General features: G+C 32.5%; 7 protein-coding genes across 7 annotated transcripts; 3 read left to right on the forward strand and 4 right to left on the reverse strand.

Annotated features, from left to right (window-relative positions):
- Positions 1 to 533: 533 nt before the first annotated feature.
- On the forward strand, positions 534 to 1496 carry TPHA0E03900 (uncharacterized protein; the record flags this gene model as incomplete). Its single annotated transcript, XM_003685865.1, has 1 exon — positions 534 to 1496. The coding sequence occupies one exon, from the start codon at positions 534 to 536 to the stop codon at positions 1494 to 1496; it is 963 nt and encodes a 320-aa protein (XP_003685913.1).
- A 329-nt stretch (positions 1497 to 1825) lies between these two features.
- Positions 1826 to 3580, reverse strand: LRE1 (Lre1p; the record flags this gene model as incomplete). The annotated part of the gene is made up of 1 exon (XM_003685866.1): positions 1826 to 3580. One exon carries the CDS (start codon positions 3578 to 3580, stop codon positions 1826 to 1828), a length of 1755 nt encoding a protein of 584 aa, XP_003685914.1.
- An 843-nt stretch (positions 3581 to 4423) lies between these two features.
- PBN1 (Pbn1p) lies at positions 4424 to 5752 on the forward strand (the record flags this gene model as incomplete). The annotated part of the gene is made up of 1 exon (XM_003685867.1): positions 4424 to 5752. The coding sequence occupies one exon, from the start codon at positions 4424 to 4426 to the stop codon at positions 5750 to 5752; it is 1329 nt and encodes a 442-aa protein (XP_003685915.1).
- A 152-nt stretch (positions 5753 to 5904) lies between these two features.
- Positions 5905 to 8433, reverse strand: SPB1 (27S pre-rRNA (guanosine2922-2'-O)-methyltransferase; the record flags this gene model as incomplete). Its single annotated transcript, XM_003685868.1, has 1 exon — positions 5905 to 8433. One exon carries the CDS (start codon positions 8431 to 8433, stop codon positions 5905 to 5907), a length of 2529 nt encoding a protein of 842 aa, XP_003685916.1.
- A 1154-nt stretch (positions 8434 to 9587) lies between these two features.
- On the reverse strand, positions 9588 to 10550 carry KAR4 (Kar4p; the record flags this gene model as incomplete). Its single annotated transcript, XM_003685869.1, has 1 exon — positions 9588 to 10550. The coding sequence occupies one exon, from the start codon at positions 10548 to 10550 to the stop codon at positions 9588 to 9590; it is 963 nt and encodes a 320-aa protein (XP_003685917.1).
- An 869-nt stretch (positions 10551 to 11419) lies between these two features.
- TPHA0E03950 (uncharacterized protein) lies at positions 11420 to 12535 on the reverse strand (the record flags this gene model as incomplete). Its single annotated transcript, XM_003685870.1, has 1 exon — positions 11420 to 12535. One exon carries the CDS (start codon positions 12533 to 12535, stop codon positions 11420 to 11422), a length of 1116 nt encoding a protein of 371 aa, XP_003685918.1.
- A 1516-nt stretch (positions 12536 to 14051) lies between these two features.
- Positions 14052 to 14585, forward strand: TPHA0E03960 (uncharacterized protein; the record flags this gene model as incomplete). The annotated part of the gene is made up of 1 exon (XM_003685871.1): positions 14052 to 14585. One exon carries the CDS (start codon positions 14052 to 14054, stop codon positions 14583 to 14585), a length of 534 nt encoding a protein of 177 aa, XP_003685919.1.
- Between the last annotated feature and the right edge of the window lie 102 nt (positions 14586 to 14687).

The raw sequence follows: 14687 nt of genomic DNA on the forward strand, positions 1-14687 counted from the left end.
TATCAACCCAAAAGAACAACTAAAAAAAAGAACAATAGGAACACCTTCCAGCAGTATTCTGAACTGAATTAGCCACTCTTAATATCCCAAGAATCCTTTAACTTACTCTGCAACTTGACAAATTAAATAATATCAGATTAACTGTTGGTTCTTTTTTAATACCATCTCAGTAGTCGTATTATGTATGATGTTGAAAAATCATATTTTTTATTAATTTCGAAACTTTTTTCGGAAAATACACAGAAACTGCCGTAGAACTCGTGCACATTCTTGATTATATTTCTCGAAAATTGAAAAGTTCTTTCAAACTTCGAAAGAGTTACAAACATCAATTTGTTCACCCAAAAGCATGTTTGATCAAAGCAACATCTTTTGAAGGCAAGTCTAAGATATAGGAGTTCAATTGAGTATTATTACAATGAGTTGGGTTGTCCTTTTTGAATTGTGGGTATTTTACTTTAGTTGATAAGAGTTGTTTTTCGATAGCAGAAGAACCTTTCAATCGGAAGGAAAAGTACAATAATTAATTGAGAATGTTGGCTAAAGAGATTGCTCAATCTGTGAAGGAGAAATACGAGGCTGCTGTTAAGAGTGGTAGTCTGGTGTTTACTGAGACTACTCAAGAGAAAGTTAAGGACAGTAAGTCTGGTATCGAATACTTGGTCAGTTATGCTCCTTCTTTAAAGGGGAAACCAACTAAAGAGGGCAATGGTGCTTCTGATCCATTTGAAAACCCTGAAGCCGAGTTGTTGATCTCTGAGGATGTTAATGGCGATGACCAATTCAAGTTATTATTGAATAAGTATCCAATTGTAGAGAACCACACTATTTTAGCTACAAAAACTTTCCAAAAACAAAACTTGGCTTTGAGTCCAAAGGAATTGTTCACTTCATACAAATACTTGAGTAAATTGGACGATTCCACTAACGATGAGGTTAAGTATATGATGTTTTACAACTGCGGTGACTTATCAGGTTCTTCAGTTGATCATAAACATTTGCAATTCATCCCATTGCCAAAAAACTTTAACACTATTCAAGACAATTTAGTTTCTGGTAAAACTCACTTCTTGCCAACTGTTAGAGAAGAACCATTGCAACATGAAAAAACTAGTTTCGCTCATTTCGCTATCCCATTACCAGATAATTCAGATGATGTCGATGAAGACTTATTAGCTATGGCATATTTCTCCCTTCTACAAAGAGCTTTAACTTTTTTCCAAGATTGGTTAAATGAGAGACCAGAATTTACTGGTAAAACTAGTTACAACGTTATGATGACTAAGAAATGGCTATCTGTTGTCCCAAGATCATCTCCAGTATCGAAGACTTTAGGTTTAAATCTAAATGCTACTGCTTACGTCGGTTTACTATTGATTAAAGATGAGGAAACTTTGAATAAAGTAAAAGAAAATGCTTCTTTAATTGATGAGGCTTTATTAGAATGTGGTTTCCCAAATACCGCTGGGGAAAAAACAAATGAATATAACTACTAAGCTTTGAGTTAATGATCTCTCATTTATCAAATATATGTAAATGTATATATATATATACATATTAACATAACACACTATTTATGTATATATTTACTTTAATAATGAATGATTTATTTTACAAGATATTCAATTTGAGCGATTTTATTTACTGTTGCTGACCCATAACTTAAGCATTAAAAAATGGATACATTTAATCATTATTTTATTACCAAGAGTGTCATGTTCGTTTAATATTGTCATTATTTATTAGAAATTGGTTTATTTGATGTATAGAAAGATTGTCTTTCATCATAAGATGGAGGACTATTTAAAAATATGTTTGAATGTACTTAATCTTGACTTAGATTTATTTTTTTCATTAATAAAGCTGTGTCACTAACACTTCTATGGTCATCTTTAGTGAAGTCAGTTTCAATTTTATCAGAACTGCTTTTTTGGGTATCTCTATTCTTAGGAGGGTTTGATTTATTAATCGTCTTGTTTGCAATAGTAGTCGGTATTTTATCACTATCATAAAGACTACTACTTAATGAGATTTTGCTTGAATCGCCACTATTAATATACATGTCATTAGAGTTAATATGGGCAGAATCTATTTTTAAGGAATCAAATGCCTTTGTTATGCCCTTCACAGGAGATGTAGTTGACGATAAATCAACCATTGCGCCAGGCTCACCCAATAACAGGTCTTCCGACAGATATATATCTTCATTCTTATTTGATTTCACTGCTTCCTTTTGTGATTCAAATCTAGAATTATTATTCATTAAATCTTTGTTATCATAATTTTCATATTTTGATCCATAAAAGTCATCTAATTTATTATAATCCAAATCATATTCTTTACTTTCAAAATTAAATCTACTATTATGTGCATTTGAAGCTGAACTCGGTCTTAACACAGACGATCTCTGTTGGAATGAATGCAATGGAGTTGCGTTATTTGGCTTCGAAGCTGGTTGACTTGGAAAAGGAAGACCATTTAACTTTTGTTTATAGTGATATGATATTGGAGTGCCTGGAGTAGATATGGGTTTAGATGGAGAATGCAATTGTGAAGCCGGTGATAATAAAAAGGTAGAAGATAGTGAATTAGCCGATGATTTTTCTTTTACAGTCTGCGGTTGAACGGTTGCTGCAGAACTCAAAGGCAATTGTCTATTATAAGATCTCTGCTTTTGTTTGTTTATTTTTAAAGAATTATAAGGGCTTCTTGATAAAGTATGAGTAAATGTTAGATTTGGATTTGGATTTTTCTCTGAAAATTGATTATTAAATAGATTAGTACCAGCTTCAGAATTTAACGAATAGTCTCCATTATTGCTATTATTGGAATGTTGATAACCACTGAAAAGCAGATTACTTGGTGTTATTAATCGTGAATGGCTTGGAGACTCTTCTTCATCATTATCGGGATGTTTCTTAAATTTTAATTCAGTGTATGGTCGGAGCGGTGATAATAATCCAGGATTATTTTGTTGTTTATCATTTCTGTTTTTATTACTTTTTGGACTGTTAGATATATCAGACTCTGCGATATCAGACATCTCTTCTTCTTCAATTCTTGGCGTATGAAGTTGAAGAGTCTTTGCATCCAACAAAAATTCTAAATCTGCTGGAGCTGATTCTGTTCTTCTATGTGCCTGGAATGACCCTGGCTTAGCCCGAAGAGCATCATCTAAATTGATTATAGCATCCGGAACGCCTTCGAATGGAGACGAAAATGTTGGCTCCTCACTAGCAAAAAATCTAGGACTCTGAAATGGATTCTGACCACTGCTCAACATATTATTCTCACTACTACCTCCACTATTCTGCAAAGCTGAATGTTGCTCACTAATGTAAAGTTTAGGAGGCTCGTGGCTCGAGACTTTTGAATATTGAAGAGACTGGGCACTTAAAGGAGGTTGCAATAACTCAGGGGAATCTTGGCCTTGAAGTTGTTGTGGTTGTTTCAAAAATTCAAAGTCTCCCGAGATTGCAAAAGAGCGCTTATGGCGATGGCCTCTTCTTGAAGGTGTCATTGCAGTATCTTGACTTGCAAACTTAGGAGCAGATACTGTCAAATTTTGAGTATCCAGCATATGTAAAAAATATCTCAATTTTTTTTCTGAATGTAAAACGAATGTAAAAAGGGGGAAAACCTTATTAAAATTGCAAAAATATTTTTTTAGTTGCGAATAACGAATGACTTAAAGTTAGGTATAAGTAATACCAATGAATTACAATAGTTTAAATTGTTATTATTGTGTAGTTGTGTAACACAATAATTATGTAACACTATTGCCTTTTTTTTATTTTCCCTCAGTACACTGAAACGTATATCTGAAACGTATCTCCTCAATGGTTGGAATGAGACAATACAAAATGAAGCAACGTCTATGATTAGTCTCAAAACTTGGTTAGAAAGTAAATGAAAGGGACTACAACTAATGCAAAAAATTTAATTAAAGTAAAACAATGTATGTATCGATTTTTAACCTCCTATTAAATTATGGGGACCCCGTGAACAGTTCCTCCTTTCAAAACCAGCAATAGATTAGGATCCGTAATTATATACAACGTATATGCTAACTTTGGGCTACTTGAAAGAATCAAATTAACCAAATTAAACACTTTTATATGTCTCAAATATATATAGATAAATGTAAATTGTTGTTGTAAAAATCCACATATCTTTTAAGAGTAATAGAATATTTATAACACGACACGTAAAAAATGTTTTACAGTGAAAAATTCAGAAAGGCTAAGATGTTTAAAGAGCACAAAAGGTTAAATTAAACAGGGTTAAATGTGAAGCATATATAAGGTTTTAATACTTTTAATCAAATTGTTTTATCAAGGAATAAATAGGAATGGAGGTTGCTTCGTTTTTTGAATTACTTTTATTTTGAGATCCTATCATAGCTACAAGTGCAAAATTTACCATGTCGTTTAAGAATAGATTGACAGTACTGCTGAATGAAAAAGATACGTTTGATGAGTACATAAGTACCAACGACACTCACGTTAAAGTTAAAGGTAAGACAGACGGTATCCATTTACAACAAAGGTATACTATTGAAAGATCTGATGCGAGTACAAAGTTACCTGATGAGATTCTCCGTTTAACTTGGAGATCTATTGATGGAATGAAACGTCCTTCTGTCATAGAACCTTTTTTAACCTTTGGGTTCAATGCTTATACTAATGTAAATTCTGAACTATTGGGTGACTACAGCAATTCTGTCGATTCCAAAGTATACCATGTCTTTCATGGTGATTCGTTACTTGAGATGGAAAAGATTTTGTTAAAATATGAAGATATCCCAACAAAGTTGATAGATTTCGATATGGGTAATGACTATGACATTATTATTGATAACAAATCGGTTCAGATTAACGAATATAAAATTTTGCATGAAAATGATATTTTCGAATATGGTAAAAGTGAATTTTTTGATTTCGATAAAATGGAAGCTGGGATCTTCAACTTAGAGTCACAGGATGATATTGACACTAATCTTGGTGGGATTAGCTGTATTTGGAGGGCTGAGGATAATAATATTGAGAAATGTCAAAAAACAATGCTCTTATTTAAATCAGGCCATATCGAAAAGGACCAGAGAAATGAAAAAAATATCATTGAGATTGAACAACCTGTAGGTTTGCATCCAAAGTTATTAGTAAACTTAACCGATATAAGAGTATCAGATGACCAATGTAACATTTACATGTTCCTTCAGCTTCCACTTGAAATATTTGTCGATCAATATCAATCGGACCCTTTTTTCCTATTTGGAGAACATGATTTAGAATTACCATCTTATAAATTAAAAGATAAAGCTTGGGGTTCTGAAACACTATTTGAACTTGAACCAGGGATGGTCAATGAAATAACTTTGCACTCAAGATACGTAGAACCGTTTAGTAATTTATCAGAAAATTTAAACATGGATGATCATTTTATAAGTCATATAGAACCAATTGTATTTGAAGAATGTGCTACAGGTGCACTTAATCTAAAGTCTAATCCATTTTATTCAAAAAATCTTGGTTTAGAAGCATTTTTTACTGAGGATACTATTTTCAAGCATATAGAGACAAAATCTTTTAATATTCCAATTCCAAGACCAAATTCATCAGAATACGAAGCAACTGTTTATATTACAGTATTCTGCCTTGTCACATCTATAATATATTTACTTTACAAGATGTTTGGGAAATTGTCAAGCAAACCTACAACAATTGATAATTCGTCAACTGAGATTAAATAACTGGAAGGTAAAATATCTTATCATTTACAATATCAAAAATAATTAATAAATGAAAACTTAAAATCATATATTATAGATTATATTTTATAATACACTATATATTTTTATATTGAAATACTGTACAATGGATGAGTTATGCATTATTAAATATTTTATTTTTTGTGATGCTTCTTGGCAATACGTTTTAATGCCCTATGTTCGTTCTTTAAGACACCATCCACCATCTTATACTTACCCTTAACACCCTTTGGTCTACCGGCTAACCCTCTATTCTTACCACTGGCAACGACTAAAGTAACCTTAGGCTTCCTAACTGGTTTCTTTGAAACTTTACGCATCAATTTAGTAATTTCATCAGCTTTATCCTTTTCAGATTTATCAGTATTATCATTGATTAAACCAGCCTTCTTCTTTATTCTTTCCAAACGAGCAACAGAACGCATCTTCTTTCTAGCTTTAGCTTCAAGAACCTTCTTGATAGGACGAGCATTCAATGCTTTAATCTTTTCTTTTATGGCCATAGCAGCTTCCTTAGTAATTGGTCTGTTAATCTTGGAATGCTCCTTTTCATCTTCAAGGAACCAATCAGGTAGGTTATCAACGTCTCTGAATGCATATCTATTGAAACCTTCATTTACCAAATCATGTTTGGTTTTTTGACCTAGAGCTAGTTGATGTGCTAATGTCATAGCTTCAACAGTAGCAATATCGATATCTTTAGAATGTTTTTCCTTTTCAGTTTGCTTTTTTTCCTCATCAGAATCATAGTCAGAATCAATTTCATCTTCATGGTTGTATGTGTTTGAAACAACTTCAAAATCGGAATCATCGCTGCTGTCATCATCACTACTGTCAACTTCCTTTTCTTCTTTTTCTTCCTTTTCTACTTGATCATGTTTTCTCTTCTTGGAAAGTTTAGTAAAGTCACCAACTGATTCTGAACTGATATCAGTTGATGGTTTAGATGGTAAATCTGGAGTGACATTTTTGAAGATAGGATCGCTAAATAACATCTTTGCTTGACTACTTAGCTTAGAACCATCAGATTCGCTCTTTATTTTGGAAATCAAATTGTTGATACCCTCATCGTCGTCAGAGTCTGATAAAATGTCGTCGTCTTCTTCTTCGATATAATCTTTTTCTTCCTTAGCATCTTCTTCATCCTCACCATTCTTTGAATCGGTGAATCCAGTCCATTCATCTTCATTGTCACCACCACGAGCTTGTTTTGCCTTAAATCTAGCATCTCTTTCTGACTTTCTCTGTTTGAAGTCGGCATACATCGAGTTTAATTGAGATTCCAAATCATCAGCTTCACCTGCAGCATCTTTATCCTTTAGCACAATACTTTCATCGATATGAATATCATTATCATGTGCTAATTCTTCTTCAGTGAAAACCATTCTTTTCTTACCTCTAGCTAATTTATCTAGAATACCTGTCTTTTCGGCAGATTTAAGGTTGAATAAAGATTCTCTACCAATACTGGCAGCTTCAATACCAATGTCAGCAGGAGTTAACATATTCATTTGCATTCTGATTAATTCTTTCTGTTTGGACTCATTCTTCTTTCTCTTTTCCCTTCTTAGGTTCAATCTTTGTCTTTCTTGCATAGCACTTAATTCCTTATCAATTTGCTCTTCTTCAGTTAATGGATTGACTTCGACTTCGACTTCTTCTTCTTTATCGATACCTAATAAATCTCTAGCGGCTTTTCTCCATTTCAAGATCATCTTGAAATCTTTCTTACCTAAAACTTTTAAATCTTCGATACAAGCTAAAAATTCCGTACTTGTTTGTTTCATTTTCTTTAGAATCTTCCATTGGTGATCTTCTTTGTCATATGTAAATTTATTGTTTTCTCCTAATAATGTTATAGGATCCTCTGTATTCACAAAATCCATAATTGGCAATTCATGATATAGTAAATAGTCACCTTCTTCGTAACCTTGTCTCTTTCTGACTTTCTTTTCTGGGTTATAAATTTTGGATTCCATGTTTGCTGGACCATCAGGTAATTCTTCAAAAACTTCTCTAGGATCCAATATTCTGGGATCTAACTTTTTTGGTGCTTTGAAGTTCTTACAGACCACGAAAATTTCAGCAGAGACATTTCTTGAAGCAGGAGGTTTGGTAGCTTCGACTTTATCGAATAGTTGTTGGAACACCCAAATCAATTTGTTATAATCCTTGGATCTGAAAATCTTAGTAACAAAAGTACCACCAACAACCAAATTTTCAACAGCTAGTTTCAAAGCTTGTAAAGTTAAATGAGATTGAGTGAACGCATCTTGAACCCAACCCAAACCAACATTTGGAGCACCATCATGTAAAACAGTATCAGCTTTCCACGTTTTCATATGCCCTCTCAACTTCGATCTACAATCTTCGGTAGTAATATCACTTTGGAAGGTAATAACGTTTGGCATTGACTTCATTGGAACGATATCAACACCAATAATTAAAGAATTGACGGGGCATAATTTAGAGGCAACTTGACACCATGAACCCGGAGCAGCACATAAATCGATAACCACTTTAGATTTTTCCAAAAAATGACCATACTTTTCATTGATCTGAATAATCTTGAAAGAAGAACGAGCACGATAACCCTTCTCTTTGGCAAGATAATAGTATCTATCTAAACGACCTTTACTATTTTTCTTTTGAGTCTTACCCATAGTGAAATTTGTCTTGATCTTACTCTTATATCCTTACCTCAAAACAAGATATACAAACAGTGTAAACAAGATATAGAAATAGAAATAGAACAACTATATGAATGATAGAATGGAATAATATGATATCAACAACTTATTAACAAAACTATGAACGTTATGTTAAACAATCTTAAGCTCATCTCATCTCTTTTACACTTAACTTCTTGGAGGCTTTAGCACCTGCTCATCGCTAAAATCAAATATTTTACTTTTTTAACAGTGACAGAAAAAATTTTCACTGTGCATGTTACCCGCCTCTGGACGCAAGCTGACGTCTCATGTGTATGGTATTCGAGATGCTGTCTGCGCTCAATGGTGGGTATGGGTGAGTGACACTAAAGCTCTTACTGTTTGTGACGCTGGTGACGTGACAGGATTTGTAATTAATACTACTGGTAACTGATTGTCACCAATATTTTTATGTAGGTTGTACAACAATGCTAACAATGTTTGGCTCAAGTTAAAGTAAGAACAGAGGTCTGTTTATTAGTTTAATTTAGAATTCTTTCTCTTGCTGCTGGACGCATCCACCGATATTAAGAAATATCGTATTTGTGAATATATCTCTAGGACTTCTTGTAAACTGTATTTTTGTTTGAATAACGATCTTCACTGTTTGGAGAGCTTTATAATATAAATAAAAGTCCTCCTCTCCTTGGAAAGTTTATTGAGTTCAAATGTTCTGTGACGTATTTCTCTATTTAACATGACGTACAATATGTAATACAGAGAGTATTGTTAACTTCCAATGATAACTCATCGATTTTACTCGGTCTTGCAATGTTAAGAGTCATTTTATTTATATTTTCTATGAAGAATACATCATTTGACTGTTTTATAACAAACAGAAAAATAATAATTCTAGTGAACAAAACATAAATAAGGAATTTTTGTGTTAAGAATTCACCGTGGTACTTTTTATTGAAACGTTAATATATAGTCAAAATACGAATAGACAAAGCTATATATGAAACATATTATATAAATATGGGTATGCATTTTTTATTTGGGGAAATTTAATGGACTCGAGTCTTTTGAAGCTAATTATGACGCTAGTCTTTAGTATCATTTTTTCCACAATATTTAATATTTTTGATTTTTATTTAGCAAATTGGTTACTGGGCCTTTTGAATTGGACTCTTCGGACGTAAGTTTTCAATCTCTGCCTTTATTGGTATATTTGTACCGATTTTTGAAATTTCCTTTTTATAATCGGATGCATCGAAATTATCTAACATGACATCGGGACTCATTATCACCCACCCAGGTCTTAGTCTGACTGGTTTTTCGAATCCAGTTCGAGTTGGAATTATATGCAATCTTCTAGTGGCAGTAGAAAAATTTTCTGCTACTCTATATAAATCTGACGGAACTGCTCCATCTCTATTATTTTCTTTTTCAATGCACAAATCAGTATCAACATTACAATGAATTAAATGGCCATCTGTAGATCTTCTAACGGTCCCTGTAATGCACATCCAACAATGCCATTGCATTTTTTCGAATAAAGCTTTGTCATCATTATCTAAACCTGGGTAGAAAGGTGAATTTTTATCGACTGGAATGAAAACCAACTCTTCACTTCTTCTAAATTTTTTTGCCCAAAGTTCCGTGTTCATTAATCTTGTCAATTCATTAATTTTATGAACACTTGCCCATATAAATAAAAATCCAGGTTTGGAAACCAGCTTATCTAAAGGCAACTGAGTCAACAAGGGATAGATGAATTGGTTATCAGATAAACAACCAATCATGACAATATCGAAATTTATTTTATCTTTGTGAATCCATTGATTTAATTTTGGGACCATCTGATCCAGCCCAATTTTACAACCATACGGTTTCGAAGAATACTCTAATATTTGCTTCTCTTTGATCTCCAATAATCTTTTCAATTTAGGATATCCCTCTACGGTATTTTCGATATTAGCAACATATTTTTGTGGGAATGATTTTCTATGCACATAATTATTGGAATAGTCATTTGAGTGGAATTTCTTAGCAGGTTTGAAACTGACATGCTTAGTTTTTGGTGGTGTTCCTGCTTTAGAATCTAAATACAAATCATCAGTAAACATCACGATAGTAAAACAAAAGAAAATATATGGTATGTAGCTGCGTGTTAATCCAATCGTGTTAGTGCTTTACTTATTTGTGTGTATGAACAAAAATAAAATTGCTAGCACTAACAGATAGAAAATATAAATGTGCAATAAGGTATCCTTTATATACAAGTATATATATATATTATGCACCTTCAATATTTGTAGAAGGATTGTTTCATAAAGGTATTATAAAACTCATCTGCGTAGCAACAACTATTTATATTTATATAGAGATCTCTCTTTATTTTAGTTGTAAGCGTTTAAGGAAGTGGCAGGTTTTGAGGTTCGCGTATTAAGAGATCACCGGTAGCGAGAAAAATCAAAAAGCGTTCCACTTTGAAACTTCTGAAACATATTTGAATCGTTTTTGGTTTTAGAAAGTTTCAGTTAATAAACCATTGAAGGTAGTCAAATATAATGTTGAAACGTGAAACCTTTGTTGAGAAAGAACATTTATATATGGAGATTATTATATATTTAGTTTTTAATGGTATTTAAAAGTTATTTTATTTATACATAGTGATGAATGGCAGTCGTTTATGCTTGAAGATTGATTTTATTTTTACTTATTTTCTATTTACTGACTTAGTATAATTAAATTAAATCTCTGTTTAGTATTTATTTTTATTTTTTACAAATTTATTCCCAATTTCCCCAGAATACATTACATTATACATGAATGAATGTAATATATTTTTATTTTGTACCTGTATGTATGCGTAGTGTAAACAATTAATTGTTTTTATATTTGATTTTTTTTTTTCATTTTTGATCTTTTTATTGTTTTTTTAGTTACTTGTTAATTTTTTTGGAATTCTTAGATTGATTGAACTTGAATCGGATTACACTTCTCTATAAAATCTGCCCATTTCTAATTCTTCGATCGCAGACTCGATGACGTCATCATCATCGTCATCTTCCATCATTTCCACAGCGTTGTATTTCAGCATATCCCAACGTCTCCAGAAATCAACACAGTCTTGATATTCATTTGAATCATAAATATCCTCCAAATCTTCTTTTGCTCTAGCCAATCTACATTTCAGCGATTGTAATTTCACCGAATCTGGTAGATTCGAAACGGTTCTCACATCCGAGCCGCTATCGGTTTCATATTCTGTGATATTTGTTACTTCCGATTTATAGTCTTCGTAATCGGATTCACAACTGTAATCCGATCCTTCTTCAAGTTCATTATCGGTAAGAACCAATGGCTTACAGGTGTTTGAATTAAATGACTTTATTTGTTTATTTGTTACTTTTGGCTTCATAGATAGAAAATCATCATTGGACGTGGTCCTATCACTGTTAGTGCCAATTGTAGTTGTATTGTAAGATACTGGTGAGTTCGAAGACAAAGAAGCAGGTGAAATTGGGTAATTGTTTTTATTGCTTGAATCGCCATAGACCAGCGCCTCAGCATTTGCAGTAGTATTACAATAACGTCCCCAGACTTCATCTATACATTGTGTGATGTAATCAAAACAGCGCTCCCTTGCAACTAAATCATCTCTGAAAAGTTGTGAATGTTTTCTTTGAGAAACCGAGAACGAGCCAGATCTTGAATTTATAGATGACCTCCTTATAGTTTCATCTTTTATGCTATTGTCATTATTATTGTCATTATTGTTGGTATTAGTAATAGTATTAGTATCATTAAAATCGTTAGAATCAGTATTATATCTATAATTACTCGATGATTTTGTAAATACACCTAAATTTTCATCTGAGTCCATACTTGTAGTATTTTGATCTGAGCATGAATATTGTTTTATAAAATTCTTATAATTTTGCAAACCAACATCAGCGCTTCCATTTTTCGAAGAAGAAGAAGAAGCATTGGATGACACTTTACTACTAGTATTATTATCAGTTAATTTAAAAACCAATTCTTTTTTCTTATAATCTGGTCCACTGATATTCACATCAGAACAAATACGCTTAAATGAGACAGCCATATTTTTTTCCTCCAGATTCTATTATTATTAGTATTATAGTTATTTTTGAGATGCTCAATTAAGGCTTCAAATGTATAGTGTTTTTCTATTCTATTTTCTATTTTCTTTCCTTCCCTTAATCTATCCGTAGGTGAAGAACAAAAAAACCAAAAACAACCGAACAGGACCTCGTATTCTTAATAGTACTAGAATCACTAGTATTATTTCTTATAGCAGCAGAGTGTATAGTCTTAGCAGCAGCACACCACAAAAAAAGAAAGACAATAGTTTTTGTATGTATTCTTTTAATTTCCGGACAATTCGGGTAACTTAGATATTCAAAAGTTACAACGAAAGATAATGTTGTTGTTATCTCTAATTTATTTCCTCTCTTTAAAATAAACTACGAAGAGAACAGACTGTAACTTAGAAGAAGAGAATAGTAATAACAGCGACAACAATAAATCTACGATACTTAAATATGAAATCAATAATATTAAAACAAAACACTAACAAAAAAATATTGGTTAACCGAATGATAAAAGTGATAAAAGTGATAAAGAGAAGTGAAAGTTGATTAATCTTTATAATTTTTTAAAAATTTTCTGAAAAACGATTTTTATGATAGTTTTAAACGAACGGAGTTGGAACGGAAATAATAAAATTAATAAATACGGTGTTATGATTGGTTGGAATGAGCTTTTGCAAGGCGGGTAATGGCGGGGTAATGCGGGACGGTCTTCTTGTTGTTTGTCTCGTGACTCTTAACTATGCGAGTTTTGTGTTTTTGGGACGGGGGCGTGGGGGGAGGGGGAGGGCCAGTGTGTTGTAAATACGTTGTCTATTTATGTTATTAGTTGTGTGTGTTTGGAGACATATTATAATATAAACCACACCACCATGAAGCTCACACGCGCAGCTTCATGGTGGTGTAATTTATATGGTTGTTTGGATACAAAAATATACTATATTCTTGACTTGTGTACTGGACACCGCCCCCCACCCCATGCACGACGACGACGACGGCGGTCGGGGGTTTCCCGTCCCCCCCGTTCTCCGTTCGCCACCAAATGTGTTGTGGGAGGCGGGTAATGGTATGCCTGGCGTCCGTTGGTGAGACAGGGTAAACTGCCTATGCCATGCATGTGTGTAGTTACAGCAACAGAGACTTCAACTTGTCCATGCACGGGTTACGAACATGTGCATGTGCATATCATAATCGCAAGACATATACACCATTCAGTCCACTCTTAAAACACAATATTCGTTGTGATGGACTGTATCGCAACGGAATGCCTCTTCTTTCATGCAAGATCTGTGTCACCTGCTGTTCTTTTCGCTTGTAATAAGATCGTCGCTGAAAACTTAATCTAAATATACAATAACATGCATATATATACAAATGTAACGCATTTTATGAGCCGTTTGTGCATACTGATATATTACAATTACAACAATCACTCACACAACTGCAAACCTGGCAGCGACACATTATAGCTACTTAGTTCTCTATATATATTAACTCATTTATGTAACTATGGACTCCTCAGATGTCTTTTCTGATGAAAATGGTAATGAAGAGGGATTTGAATCAACTTTACTAAATTACTTGGAGTCTATAACAAACATATTCGACCTGGTGTTCTTCTTAAGAAGTACAGGTCTCATTAAAGAAAATAACTTCTTTTATAGGAATTTGAATAGAAGTAATATTGGATCAAAAATTTGGTTTGTCACTTTAATTTTATCAATTCGAAAATTATATAAAAATATACTAAAATCAACTAAATTACTTTCATTATTGAAAACAGAATTAACTAAAATTGAGAAAAATAATGATTTAACTTCAGATATAATATTACAAAAAATTCAGAATAATAACACTATACTTAAAAAGAAAATCAAAAATTTTATTATTGAATTAATTCAAGATTTCATCTATTTAATCATTGTCTCATTAGAGATATTCAAAATATCAATATCAAAAAAATTGAATCATAGATTAGAGATCTTGTCGAATTCAGTTTCAATGTTAAAGTTTTTCACTTTGGAGATAACGCCAACTAAGTAATATAAAATACGATCATGCATTTCTAATTATTTTTTTTCTTTCCATAAATTTACATACATACACATATACATAACAGTTTTCATTAATAATATGTTATTTCAT

The sequence above is a fragment of the Tetrapisispora phaffii genome, chromosome 5 (assembly GCF_000236905.1).
Source record: "Tetrapisispora phaffii CBS 4417 chromosome 5, complete genome".
NCBI classification, from domain to species: Eukaryota; Fungi; Ascomycota; class Saccharomycetes; order Saccharomycetales; family Saccharomycetaceae; genus Tetrapisispora; species Tetrapisispora phaffii.